At 43.7% G+C, this 14,260-nt stretch overlaps 1 protein-coding gene across 4 annotated transcripts in view; it reads right to left on the reverse strand.

The window, feature by feature from the left end:
- The window catches only part of prr16 (proline rich 16), a 168,994-nt gene extending 166,830 nt beyond the window's left edge, over positions 1-2,164 (reverse strand). For 2 of the 4 annotated variants that reach the window (XM_016994857.2, XM_016994856.2), the window contains exon 1: positions 1,971-2,164. In XM_016994857.2, the coding sequence (XP_016850346.1) occupies positions 1,971-2,156 (186 nt within the window). In that variant the 5' untranslated portion in view covers positions 2,157-2,164. The remainder of the gene's footprint in view (positions 1-1,970) is intronic. The other 2 variants (XM_062972156.1, XM_062972155.1) reach the window with 2 other exon arrangements.
- Positions 2,165-14,260: the final 12,096 nt, after the last annotated feature.

Here is a 14,260-nt window from a genome sequence, read left to right on the forward strand (position 1 = left end):
TGTTTAAAATTATACATGGATTGTGGTGCTGACAAAGTCCTCGAGTTTACACAGGGCTGTATTCTTATGTGAGCGTGTATTTGGCTTTCAAGGGCTCCGGATCCCGCTAAGCATCACACACAGCCGACACTATGGGTCTACTGCGAGAGTGGAGCTTGGGGGGAGATCTCCCGCTTCCCTCTCGCTTCCCTCGCCCTTCCTTGCCAGGAGCCCCAAGGCCTCCCTTCCGGGCGAGGGATCCCCCTTTCGCTCCACGCCGCGGGGAACTTTAATGAGTTTGACAGGCTCCACGCCGAGACCTTCCCTCCTCGCCCCCTCCTGAGCGTCTTAAAATAACATTCGCGACAGAAAGAACAGATAAAACACACACACACACACACACACACATATATATACACACACGAACAGAGGGGGGAAAGGCATCTCTTAGGCGTTAAGTGCCGTCGCTGCTGTCAGGGAAGGAAGCGTCAAAACGCAATGACTAAACGCTAAATCTGGATCCCAAGCGAGTGGGAGAAAGAGGAGGGAAAGAGAGAGGGAGGGGGAGAGAGAAGGAAGGAAGAAATGCCCACGCAGTCTTTCCACGCGAAGAGACGGAGAGGCACAACTCCTCCTCCTCTTCTTCTCCCTCCTTCCCACATTCCTCAGGCGACATGCATCCCAAACTCGAAAGAGGGGCAAGAAAGGAGGGAGGGGCCGGCACGTGAAAGAACCTCCCAGCCACTTTCGCGGGAAGGAAATGGGATCGAAAGGTTTCATAGCCGGATTCACTGGGTTGCTGTAAGTTTTCCGTGCTGTATGGCCATGTTCCAGAAGCATTCTCTCCTGATGCTTAGCCCACATCTATGGCAGGCATCCTCAGAGGTTGTGAGGTTTGTTGGAGACTAAGCAAGGGAGGTTTATATATCTGTGGAAGGTCTTTTGGAAGTGTAAATATTGCAATTAATCACCTTGATTGGCATTGAAAAGCCTTGCAGCTACAAAGCCTGGCTGATTCCTGCCTGAGGGAAACCACGAAAATGGACAAAATCTGGCTACCAGTATTTTAAAACAAACTCTAAAATCAGGACAATAAATAAAGAACAACACTCCGAAAACAGGGGAATGCCAGACAGGAAACAATCAGGGCCAGGTAACATCTCCCAACAAAGGTTTCCCTCAGGGAGGAAGCACCCAGGCTTTGAAGCTGCAAGGCTTTTCAATGCTAATTGCAACATTCATACTTCCAACAGACAAGGGTTCTTTCTCTCACCCTGGACCTTCCAGAGAAAGAGAGAGAGAGAGAGATAAACCTCACTTGCTTAGTTTGCAACAAACCTCACAACCTCTGAGGATGCCTGCCATAGCTGAGGCAAAACGTCAGGAGAGAGTGCTTCTGGAACATGGACATACAGCCCGAAAGACTCACAGCAACCCAGAAGTGGGATCCTTCCGAAAGAAAACCCTCTCTAGTTCATCTCCGTTATCCCAAAGGATTGCGGGCGCCGGGAGGCCTTTTCTCCCACTCGTTTGGGATCCAGAGTAAACGAGGGAGGAAAGGAAGAAGGCGAAAGGAAAGGAGGAGGATGTACTCAAGTCGCTTCTGACACGACAAACAAACAAACAGGAGGAGGAAGCGGTGGAAGTAGTTCCCGCTTCTCCCCACGAAGTCGCCCAAAAGGCCCCGAAAAGCGGCAGCGGCCCTCTTTGCGGTGGGCTTTGGGCGAGGAGTGTGTGTGTGTGTGTGTGTGTGTGTGTGTGTGTGTGTATGGGGAGGGGTCCCTCTTCGCCCGCGCCTCTCCTCCCTCAAGAGACACGAGTTGATCCGCCCCGACGCCCTTCCCGACAGTTTCGCTCCGAGTTGGGCCAGCCGAGAGGAAGAGGCAGAGGCAGAGGCAGAGGAAGCGAACGACGGCGCGCTCTTTCCCTCCTCAAGCAGCCTGAAGGGCTTCTCCTTCTTTCCCCGCGCCCCCTGCCCGGCGGCCCCTCACCTCCTTCAGCTCCTTGGCCACGTCCTTCAGGTCCCCCAGGACTAATTCCAAATCGTCCACGATGGTCTTGATCTGCTCCTTCACCTTGGCTTTGGAGGCGGCCGGCGCCCCTTCGGCGGGAGAGGAGACGGACGAGGAGGTGGCCGACGAGGAGGAGGTGGGGGTCCCCTTGGGCTTGGCGGACATGCTTCGCGGGAGGGGGAGGGAGGAGGAGGAGGAGGAGGCGAAGAAGGCAGGTCAGGAGAGCCGCTGCCTCCGCCGCTGCTGCTGCTGACTGGTGGACACCGACGACGAAGGGCCCCCGCGACGACGACGGCGGCGACGCTGCTGCTGCTGCTCCCTCTCCGGGCAGCCGCTGCCTGCCTCTTCGTCTTCTTCCTCCTCCTCCTCGGGGCGGCACATTTTGGGCTCCGCTTCCCGAGGCGCCGCGCTCTCCTCCGGCGCTGCCATCAACTTGCGCGGAGACGGGAAGCCTGGGCTGCGGGCGAGGAGAGAGAGGAGAGACTCCGGCAGCAAGAGCAGCAGCGGCGGCAGCAGACGGGCGTCGCGCCTGCGCACTTCCCCTCCCTCCCTCCGTGCCTCCCTTCCTTTCAGAGGCAGGCCAGGAGGCGCGCGAATACGCCTCCCTCTCTCTTTGGAGGCAGGGAAAGAGGGCGCGCGCGCTCCCGACAGCGGCACGCGCCTCTCTGCCTTCCCCTCGGTGCCCCCGGCTTTGAGGCAAGCTCTCAATCCGCGCTTAATCCCTTCAACTCGATGTGGAGGCGGACGGAGAGGGAGGGGAAAAAAGCTCCTTCCTAGACAGTCCCCTGCCCCTTCAGCCCATCTGTACCTAGAGCCCTAGACTTGGAAGAAGGCACCAGTCCAGCCCACATGGGGCACATTTTAGGCATGCCCAATCCTTTGGGAGAACGATGGTGTCTGGCTTTACTCCAGAACTATCTGTATTCCTTCTGTTAAGATCAAGACCCATAACATACAGAGGCACTGTGAAAGTTAACCAAAACGAGTTGGAGCCTCCGGTGGCCTAGGGGATAAAAGCCTTGTGACTTGAAGGTTGGGTTGCTGACCTGAAGGCTGCCAGGTTCGAATCCCATCCGGGGAGAGCGCGGATGAGCTCCCTCTATCAGCTCCAGCTCCATGTGGGGACATGAGAGAAGCCTCCCACAAGGATGGTAAAACATCAAAAACATCCGGGTGTCCCCTGGGCAACGTTCTTGCAGACGGCCAATTCTCGCACTCCAGAAGCAACTCCAGTTGCTCCTGACATGAAAAAAAAACCAAAACAAGTTTACTGAAAGCAGGAAGAACAAAAGGCTAACTCCATCCGGGACTACTGTAAAATGACTTTGAACAATACATTACAAAAGGACAGGCATGTAGTGGGGAGGGGGGCTTGAGGGACCTCAGCCCCCCCCCCTGAAATTCTCAGGGTGGTCTGCGAAAAAGCCTTACATTTATGATTTAAACTGTTATGTTTATTCATATCATGATCTGATCACCATGCTCAATATATCCCATATGCATGGAGGTATTGGGATAACGATACAAAAAGTTTGCTAGGGTAGACCCCCCCCCTTACCCAGACTCAGCCCCCCCCCAACCAAAAATCCCAGCCCCTCTCAAATCAAAATCCTGGCTACGGGCCTGCAAAAGGAGATTTTTGCTGTTCGCAGTCATCTCTCTGGGATCTTTGAAAGTCTTTTGCCTCTGATATAAAGTGATGTGCTTGGTCTTCTACTTTGTGAAACTTGGGCTGACCACAAGCTTCTGTTGTCACTGGGACTGATGGTATATGAAGAGTTTATTATTGCCTACACTCTCTCTCTCTCTCTCTCTCTCTCTCTCTCTCTGCTCATTGAGAAGTAAGGAGGAAGAGGTGCGTCCAAGGAAGCGGAGGAATATACCGCCAAACAGCCCTGGTTTTTGAAGAAACACAACCTACAAAGTACTAGTGCAGGCATGGGCAAACTTTGGCCCTCCAGGTATTTTGGACTCCAACTCCCACAATTCCCAACAGGTGGCAGGCTGTTAGGAATTGTGGGTGTTAAAGTCCAAAACACCTGGGGACCAAAGTGTGCCCATGCCTGTTTGCCCAGGGACTGCCTGGATGTTTGATATTTTTACCATCCTTGATACGAGACACGGAAAGATTTATTTATTTATTTATTTGCCAAATGTATATCCAGCCCTTCTCACCCCGAAGGGGACTCAGGGCTGTTTACAAGTTATATGTACTGTACATACAATATATTATATTATAAGCATATCACAATATTACTATATTGTAGCTTCTCTCATGTCCCCGCATGGACAGCTGGAGCTGACAGAGGGAGCTCATCTGAGCTCTCCCTGGATTCGAACCAGCAACCTTCAGGTCAGCAACCGAATCTCCATGTCAGCAGTCCTGCTGGCACAAGGGTTTAACCCAGGGGTCCTCAAACTTTTTAAGTGGAGGGCCGGTTCATGGTCCCTCAGATTGTTGATATGCCAAATTATCATTTGAAAAAAATGAACAAATTCCTATGCACACTGCACATGTCTTATTTGCAGTACAAAACCCCGCAACAACAATCATTTATTTATTTATTTATGTATTTGCTAAATTTATACTCCACTCTCTCTCACCCCAAAGGGGATTCAGAGCAGCTTACAAGTTGTATGTACATACAATATATTATATTATTAGCATAGCAAAATATTAGCATTATATATTACTATATTGTACTATACCACTGTACCATATTATTATTATTAGTAATATTACATTTAATATATAATTAATATTATTATATTATACAATATTATTACATTGTATTAATATTATTATTAGCCACCCTGAGTCCCCTACTGGGTGGGAAGGGCGGGGTAGAAATACCATAATAATTAAATATTATATTGTACTACATTATAATATTATTATCAATATTATATGTATACACAATATATTATATTATTACCATAGCACAATATTAGTAAATGAATGAACAATACAATATTTTAAAATAAAAACAATTTTAACCAACATAAACCTATCAGGATTTCAATGGGAAGTGTGGGCCTGCTTCTGCCCAATGAGATAGTCAAGTTAAGTAGGATTGTTGTTGTTGTTGTTGTTGTTGTTGTGTGCCTTCAAGTCATTTCAGACTTTGGGTGAGCCTAAGTCTAAAACTGAGGGCGGGGGCCGGGTAAATGACCTTGGAGGGCCGCATCCGGCCCCCGGGCCTTAGTTTGGGGACCCCTGGTTTAACCCATTGCGCCCCTGGGGGCTCTCTACAGACCCACTAAGAAAATCCCACAAATGTTACGTTCAGCAAAAGGACCTCTGCAGCAGTCTATTGTATACCATGCAGCTGTGGACAAGTCTCCATAGGGACCACCAAATGCAGAATTGCCCAAACACGAATCAAGGAACATGAAAGGCAATGCAGACTAACTCAACCAGAGAAGTCAGCTAGAGGAGAGCACTTGATGAACCAACCTTGACACAGCATATTATTTGAGAACACAGCAATGCTAGGTGCCTGGAGCAACCACCATGTCAGGCTAAGAGAGAAACCACTGAAATCCACAAGCATGTGGACAATTTCAGCAGAAAGGAGGAAACCATGAAAATGAACATAGTCTGGCTTGCAGTATTTTTTTAAAAAAACCTCTAAAAATCAGAAAAGTAAATAAAAAAACGTTTTGAAAAATGGGACCAGCTAACACCTCAACAAAGGCAGGAATCAGCCAGGCTTTGAAGCTACAAGGCTTTTTAATATTTATCAAGGTTATTAATTGCAACATTCACACTTGCCTCAAACAGACAACAGTTCTTTCTCTCACCTTGGACTTCCCACAGATATATAAACTTCCCTTGCCTAGTTTCCAACAGACCTCACAACCTCTGACGATGCCTGTCATAGATGTGGGCGAACCGTCAGGAGAGAATGCTTCTGGAACATGACCATACAGGCCGGAAAACACACAGCAGCCCAGTAATTCCGGCCATTAAAGTCTTCGACAACACACGGAGCCCTCGCTTTCCTCCCTCTTTCTTCGCCCCTTTCTTCTCCCTCCCGCTCTCTTTCCTCCCTCCCTCCCTGCCTTCCTGTCTCTCTCTCCTCCTTTGTCTCCTGCCTCCAGAAGAAAGATGCCTTTCTACCCTGGGTGTCCACATTGTAATGAATGCCGTTTTTGACACCACTTGGTGCACGGGGATCTTGGGCTATAACGATGGGGCGCGAGCTCTCTTTGCCAGAGAAAGCTACAGACTTTGCAAAACTAGACCTTCTAATGCAGGCATGGTCAAACTTGGCCCCTCCAGGTGTTTGGGACTTCAACTCCCCCCATTTCTAACAGCCTCAGGCCCTTTCCTTTTTTCACCCTCAGCTGCTCAGCCGCTGAAGTCCAAAACACCTGGAGGGCCAAAGTTTGACCATGCCTGTTTTAAAATCTCTCGAGCCAGTGGTCATTCTGGCATAACTTGAGTATTAGGAGCTCCACTCCGCTATGACTCAACAGGTGGCTCCAAGGCACACACACACACACACACACACAAACACACAACTCCCTTTTAGGGCTGTGTCCTATTAGAGCAGGCATGGGCAAACTTTCTAACTTGGGGGTCACATGGCGGCAGGAAATGGGATGGATGGGCTGGGAGGAAGGGAGTTCTCCCCAAGTCCCCTCTGCGGAAAAGCCTCCAGAGAAGGAGATTCCACCCCACTCCGTGGTAGCCTCTGCCACTCTCCAACAGCTTTTACTCTCAGGAAGTTCTTCCTAATCTTTTCAATGGAATCTCTTTCCCTGCCATTTGAACCCATTGCTCCCTTGTGCCCTGGTCTCTAGAGCAGCAGAAAGTCAGTGTTCCCCTTCCCTCCTCCTCCTCAATGGGACACCCTTTTCAATCTTGAAACATGGTTCTCATGTTCCCTAGTCTCTACCTTCTCTTCTCCCAGCTAAACATCCCCCAGGAGGAAGGAAGGAAGGGAAGAAGAGAAGGATGGAAGGGAAGGAAGGAAGAGAGAGAGGGAGGGAGGGAGAGTGGAAAGAGAGAAGGAAGGAAAGGAGGAAGGAAAGAGAAGGAAGGAAGGATAGGATGATGAGAAAGAGAAGGGCCTGAGAAAAAGAGCCCAAGGGACCACATCCAGCCCCTGGGCCTGGGTTTACCCATAGTTGCATTAGAGGCAGCCAGATCACAATTTACAGGGTGTGTCCCCCCAAAATGTGTACACTTTTAATAGGATTAAAGAATGACAATAGTAGAAAAATGTCGTGAAATGATGGGAGAAACTTAATGCGAGGTTTGCAACTCTACTTTTACATACAAGATGAGCAATGCATGCAGGCACCACAATTTGACCACCTCAAATCAAATGGCAATTTATGATGGAATTTTTTAACTCAGGTTCAATCATTATTATAACATAATCACTGCTGCTACTATTAGGTGTTAAAGGGTGTATACAATTTTGAGGGATACTTTGTGTTTTGTGGGGATAGAGAAGAGGAAATAACTGCTTCCAGCTTCTGAAATGACACTTTTCTCATATTCTGGTCAAGTTATGATAGGAGGAGATGACTGCAAGAGACCAAGTAGGGGATAAAAATGAGCATATTTAAAGAAAAATTAAGGATCAGATTGAAGAAAAATGGAGTCTAGAGAAGGGGGTGGGTCATATTAGATAAAAGTTGGCTGTAAAAGCCGTTTCTGTGGAATTTATAAGGACATTCCAGAGGCTGGAAGGATCAAAGGGGAGAAAAGTCAGTGGAATTCAACTGGAAATTGTAACAGGTCAACTGTGAAGTAAATTTCAGAGGAAGTAGTGATTGTTTAAAAGAGGCAGTTGTTCTTAGGAGAACAACTAATGATTTCCAGGCGTATTAAATATGCTGTACATGGGCTGTGCTGGGTTTGATTCCAAGACTCCCCTGAATACCAAAATTAATATATGTCCAATTCCCATTATATACATTGGCATAGTAAAATGGTGTTCCATATGTACAATTGTATTAACAAGGTTTGGATATCAGATTTTTAAAATAAATGCTTTCAAAATGTTTGTGGTAGAATCTATAGATTCAGCAGGGGCTGCAGTGGACCAGTGGGTTAAACCGCTAAGCTGCAGAATTTGCTGACCAGAACATTGGCAGTTCATAGAATCATAGAATAGTAGAGTTGGAAGAGACCTCATGGGCCATCCAGTCCAACCCCCTGCCAAGAAGCAGGAAATCGCATTCAAAGCACCCCCGACAGATGGCCATCCAGCCTCTGTTTAAAAGCCTCCAAAGAAGGAGCCTCCACCACAGTCCAGGGCAGAGAGTTCCACTGCCGAACAGCCCTCACTGTGAGGAAGTTCTTCCTAATGTTCAGGTGGAATCTCCTTTCCTGTAGTTTGAAGCCATTGTTCCGTGTCCTAGTCTGCAGGGCAGCAGAAAACAAGCTTGCTCCCTCATCCCTATGACTTCCCTTCATGTATTTGTACATGGCTATCATGTCTCCTCTCAGCCTTCTCTTCTGCAGGCTAAACATGCCCAGTTCTTTAAGCCTCTCCTCATAGGGCTTGTTCTCCAGACCTTTGATCATTTTAGTTGCCCTCCTCTGGATGCTTTCCAGCTTATCAACATCTCCCTTCAACTGTGGTGCCCAGAATTGGACGCAGTATTCCAGGTGTGGTCTGACCAAGGCAGAATAGAGGTTCGAATTGGCGGGATGGGGTGAGCTCCCATTGTTAGCACCAGCTTCTGCCAACCTAGCAGTTTGAAAACATGCAAATGTGAGTAGATCAATAGGTGCCACACCGGCTTACAGATAACGGCACTCCATGCAGTCATGCCGGCCACATGACTTAGGAGGTGTCTACAGACAACACCAGCTCTCTGGCTTAGAAATTCAGATGAGCACCAACCCCCAGAGTCAGACTCGACTAGACTTAATGTCAAGGGAAAACCTTTACCTTTATAGATTCAGCATCCTGGAATATAGACAGCTGGCTGCATATTGATTTAAATCATATTATGAGCCATTATCATTGAATTTGTGTGTGTGTGTGTGGGGGGGGGGGGTGTAAATAAATACATAAAAGAAAGGGGATCAGGAAAAGTTACTGCTTTAGATTACAACTTTAAGAATCCTCCAGCCATTCTAGTTGTCACTTCCCCAAGTCCTGCTTAATATGGTAGATGTGCTTAAATAAATAGTAGACACACTTTACTACTACTATACTACCATAGTAGCAATTCTCATTGTTTACTATAAGTTACAGTCCAGTTGTGACTTCTCATTGTTTAAATCTGTCAGCTTGTAACCACAGTAACCATTCATTCATTCATGGGTTGAGTTGATGTTGATGTCAAAAATAGTTTTCAGCAGTTACATGATTCATTATCCTTGCTGTGAGATGCAATATTGATTCTTCCTTCCTAAAAGTGACAGCTAAGAAGCCTCTGAAACAAACACTTCATCAACCTGGGTTACTGAACAGGCGTCTCAGTCATCCAATTACCAATCAGCACCAACCTTGTTTAACTTAGCTCAGGAGAGTTAATGAGATCACAGTTGCTAAATGGCATGTTGTACACAAGGTATATTTAATGAGTATTCATTAAACAGCTTTATTTGTATTCAGTACACAGTGCTCTACAAACAGCTTATGTGGGTAACCTCCTTGAAACCATAGGAATGTAGTGTCTATATTGAGGGACATAATAGTACCACTATATTCTGAGTTGGTTAGACCTCATCTAGAAATCTATTTCCAGTTCTGGGCACACAAGTCAAGAAGGATATTGTTAAGCTTAAAGATGTCCAGAGGAGGACCAGCAAAATGGTTAAAGGTTTGGGGGCCAAACCCTATGAGGGGTAGCTTGAGGAGCTGTGTATTGTTTAGCTTGGAGAAGAGAAGGTTAAGAGGGGACATGGTAGTCATGTTTAAATATTTGAAAGAATGTTATATTGAAGAAAACTAAGCTAGTTTCCCACTGCTCTAGAGAGCAGGACACAAGAGTCGTGGCTCCAAAATGCAGGGTTGGAGATTCCATCAAATATTGGGATGAATATACTGCTAGTAAGAGCTATTTCAGAATGGAATATGCTACCTCAAAGTGTGCTGGAATCTCTCCTGGAAGTTTTACAAAAGATGCAGGGGGGCATCTGTCAGGAGCGCTTTGCTTATGTCTTGGCAGAGGGGTTAGACTGGATGGTGCTTGTGATGTCTTCCAACTCTATGATTCTACGATTCTTCTAAGTCATTTTGGATTCTGTCCACTTTCTTCTTCAATTTCTATTACTAGTCTTTCATATACATCATGTAACCAAAAGGTAATTACCATTGTGGTTATATTTGAATACATTTTTAAAAATTATTTTATTGATTATTTGACACAGACAATTTGATATGCAATCAAAAATATATATTCGAAAATAAAAATTTACATCAGTATTTTTGCATATGATTTTTTTTGCAGCCGGTGGTACTATTGTTATTATCCAGATTGAAGCAGCTTTTCCTAAAAACTCAGCAACCAATAACTGTAATTAAGAACAGTTTATACATAGTTGAACACATTTTGAGACTGCTTTGGGTTTTAATGGCTACTCAAATATAAAGATCAAAGCATTGGCACTCAGTGGTTTCATGATACTGGAGTAGTGGATCTGTTCTTAGCTTTAGAAAACTTTTTATTAGAGTTACACATGTTGTTGAACCTATTTTGGCAAAATACAGGTCAACACATTAGAAAATTCCTTTACTTTTTGGATTAAAACCCAGAGTAGATTCACTATTCCACTGATGTAAAAGCTTTCGGTTGCCACTGCCTGAATTTAAACTTGCCACAGAGTATTGTCTCTTCTTCAATGATAATATTTTAAAAGTTAAAATAATTTTCAGATCTTATATGATTATGTAAAAGTATGGCCCATCAACTTTATAGACTCCACAAAGTACTAACAAATTAAACAGCTTTTATGACTCCCTCAATACTGATTAAAATTTCTGAAGAATAAAGGTGTTTAACTAATATAAATCAATCATATCCACAGTCTCCACAAGACTGCCAAATATAGCAAAATAGTAACATTTGTCTGTTTTTCTTTAAAAGAAAGAAAGAAAGAAAGAAAGAAAGAAAGAAAGAAAGAAAGAAAGAAAGAAAGAAAGAAAGAAGGAAAGAAAAACAAGCCTGCATTTTGGAAGTTTGGTGTTCACACAAGGGGAGATGCAGGTTCATGCATCATTGTGTATCCACACAGAACATTAGTATGGCAATTTATATTGAAGTCAAGGGTAGCTGTTAATAAAGTTATTATCTATTAATCCAGGCACATTTAGTTAATGGAGAAAGAAAAAAACTGAACCCCCATAAAAATCTTTCCCTGCTAACTTGCAATTGTACAGTATTGATATTCCTATAAGCCAGTAATATTCTTTCCCCACTGCATCATTGTGCTGTTTGTGAATTTTTCTCCTTGCTGCTCTAGTTCAAGTATCTTAGAAGTAGTCAGCTTGTTTTTCATTTGTATCTCTCTTTTCACAATTATTGAGCAAATCCATCCCTGGCAATTATTTCTCTTCTGCAGGTCTCAATTAGCATTTTGCATGCTCCTCATAGTTTCTCAATGATATTCTCCATACTACTTGTTTATTGTACAGTTGCCCCACCATATCTATGGATTCTAATTACAGCACCATCTTATACAGATATATTTAAATGCAAGTGAGATTAGAATTTGTGAAATACTGTATTCTCTCACACAAATCTATCAAATCTTTTCAGTCTACTTAGAAGGCTGTGTTGTGTCAGTGACACTATTCTCAAATTAATGTTTAGTGAAGGAATAAGAGGAGGATCTTCTCAGTGGCTGTTCCAGATTGTGAAATTCTATGGAAGGTTAGGCATTTCCTTTCACTGTTGTTCATCTTTCAGCAAGGCCATTCACTCAGACAATCTTTTGTCAATGGCTTACTGAAAAAAGTATTTTCATGAATTTAACTGATATATAGTGTGACCCCAGTATCTGAGGGAGATACACTTGTGAACTTACCATAGAAACAGGAAATTGTGGACACCCTATTGAAATGAATGCCTTCCATCAAAAGTTATCATAGATTCACTCCTGGGGATATCTCTAATGAGTTGACTCTATGGTAACTTCCAGTGAAATAATATCATAGAAATACCTAGAAACCCCTGAAAATTGTGAGAGATGATAGATCTTGTTAGATGCAGTTAAGTGAAACTGTTGATACTGGCCCCATAGGAAATGACATGTGGAATGCTAATTTCTAACTTTTTTCTCTCTAAAGCATTGAACCAGTAACTGTTCAAAACGTTTTTAGTTTTCTTAGCTGATGTTTCTACTTTTTTGTTAAAATATTCTTCCTTACAGGTATAAATTCAGTCTCTGTTGACAAGCATTTAAGTGATATCTGAATTGAGAGTTACAGTATGTGCACTGTGGGATGACACTGAATACCGTATGATATGAGATATGAGTGAATCTTACTGAACACAGCATGACTTATTTCTAAATAAAGTTGAATAGGATTGGCTGCACTGCAAGCCATTTAATAATTTTAAATAATTCAAATATTGCATATCAATTATTAAAAAGCCATGGAGAGAGAACTCATAATATTTAATTCCTTAACCTTTTTAAAGGTACCTCTGTTCAGCTGTACAGTATATGTATTTTTGCAGTCTTGAGCTAAAATCATGATGATGATCATGTACCATTTTCAGTTAATGTGTAATTCTAGTTATAGAATGGAGTTTCACATTTGTAGTTCCTCAACAAGTTTTCCATTTCCTCCCTGTTTTCATTGTACATTTTCATGACAGGGAGATACACTTACCTCCTTTCCTAAATAAAATTATGCTTTCTCTTTGGATAAACATGTCAAAGGCTGTCTTATACAAATAATGAGATGGGAGATAATTATCAGGGTGTATTCAGAGTTAGCAACAGTTTTTCCTTTTCATCCTTTATTCTTTTGACATTGATACTAGAAAGTATTGTGAAACCATGCTTATGAGAAAGCAGGGTTGTCCACTTTTTAGTTAACTCTTCATCTATATATTTGTGCTTTGGTAGTCTGATGTGCAAACATTGGCCTCAATCCTGCTATTAGACCCAACTGGAGCATAACCCATTGAATCAGCTGGATTTACCTACCTGTTGAATCGTCAACAACTTATTCAAGGGGGCTTTTTTTACCTGGGAGCAGACAATATTATTTCAGTCATAATCAGGCACCAAGTTTGTAAATGGCTAAATTATTGTCTTTTTTATTGTGGAAAGCTTTCCTGTTGATTTCCTTCCATCAAGCTGCTGTTTAAAGATGCAAGACTAGGTCTGGTTACATTTTTTCTGATCGCTTGGCAACTCTGTTCAAGGCATACAGCATTTCTCATCATTTTACTATTGTTCTTTTATTTGGTAGTGTAGATATTTTTAAAAGTGTAGTCCTGGGAGTCTACCCTTGAAAAGCAAGAGTTACCTAAAGAAAAATGCTTTTTCATTCTTTCAAAAAGCTCTCCACAGCGTACACAGAATGCCAACCTTAAAAAAAACCCCTAATTATGGATGCTTCTGAGTTTCTAGAGCTTGAATCTCTGAACTAGATTATATTTATTTTCCAGTTTTTAAATATTTTATATGCTTTAATAAAGTATATACTTGAACATCAGCTGTGAGTGTTGGCAAAATCGATATGATCCCCTGTCCAAAGGTAGCATACAGACAAATTTAAAATCTCTTTCCAGCCCATCTATCTCTGCACCCGACTCCTTTTTCTCCCAGTCCTCCTCCCTTCAATATCCTGTGCTTTCAACAAGGCCAGCCAGATTTTATACACCTTTTCAGCCAAGTTTAAGATTTAGAGAAGGCAGATTGGGAGAAAGATAAAGGTGTTTTAAATGGGGGTTAAATACGGCTGGCACTGTTGAAAGGATAGGAAATTGAGGGGAGGTAATTTGAGAGGCAGAAGAGTGAGACTGAGAGCTTAACATCTGGCTGGCTTTATTGACAGGACAGGAGGTTGAGGGAAGATGGACGGGGAGGTAGAGGAGTGGGATGAGAAGATTGATGGGGAGGAAGGGGGTTGGTTCTGTTGGAAGAACAAGAGATTGTGAGAGGAGTGAGGAGGTTGAGATACTTAGGCAGCATCCACAAACTCATAAATAATCAAATCTGTAAACCAAAACCCTGAAAATGTGGGCCAACTATAATTGTTAGCAAAAAATGTTATTACAGTAGAGTCTCACTAATCCAAGCTAAACGGGCCGGCAGAAGCTTGGATAAGCGAATA

This window comes from Anolis carolinensis, chromosome 2, assembly GCF_035594765.1.
Source record: "Anolis carolinensis isolate JA03-04 chromosome 2, rAnoCar3.1.pri, whole genome shotgun sequence".
Taxonomy (NCBI): Eukaryota; Metazoa; Chordata; class Lepidosauria; order Squamata; family Dactyloidae; genus Anolis; species Anolis carolinensis.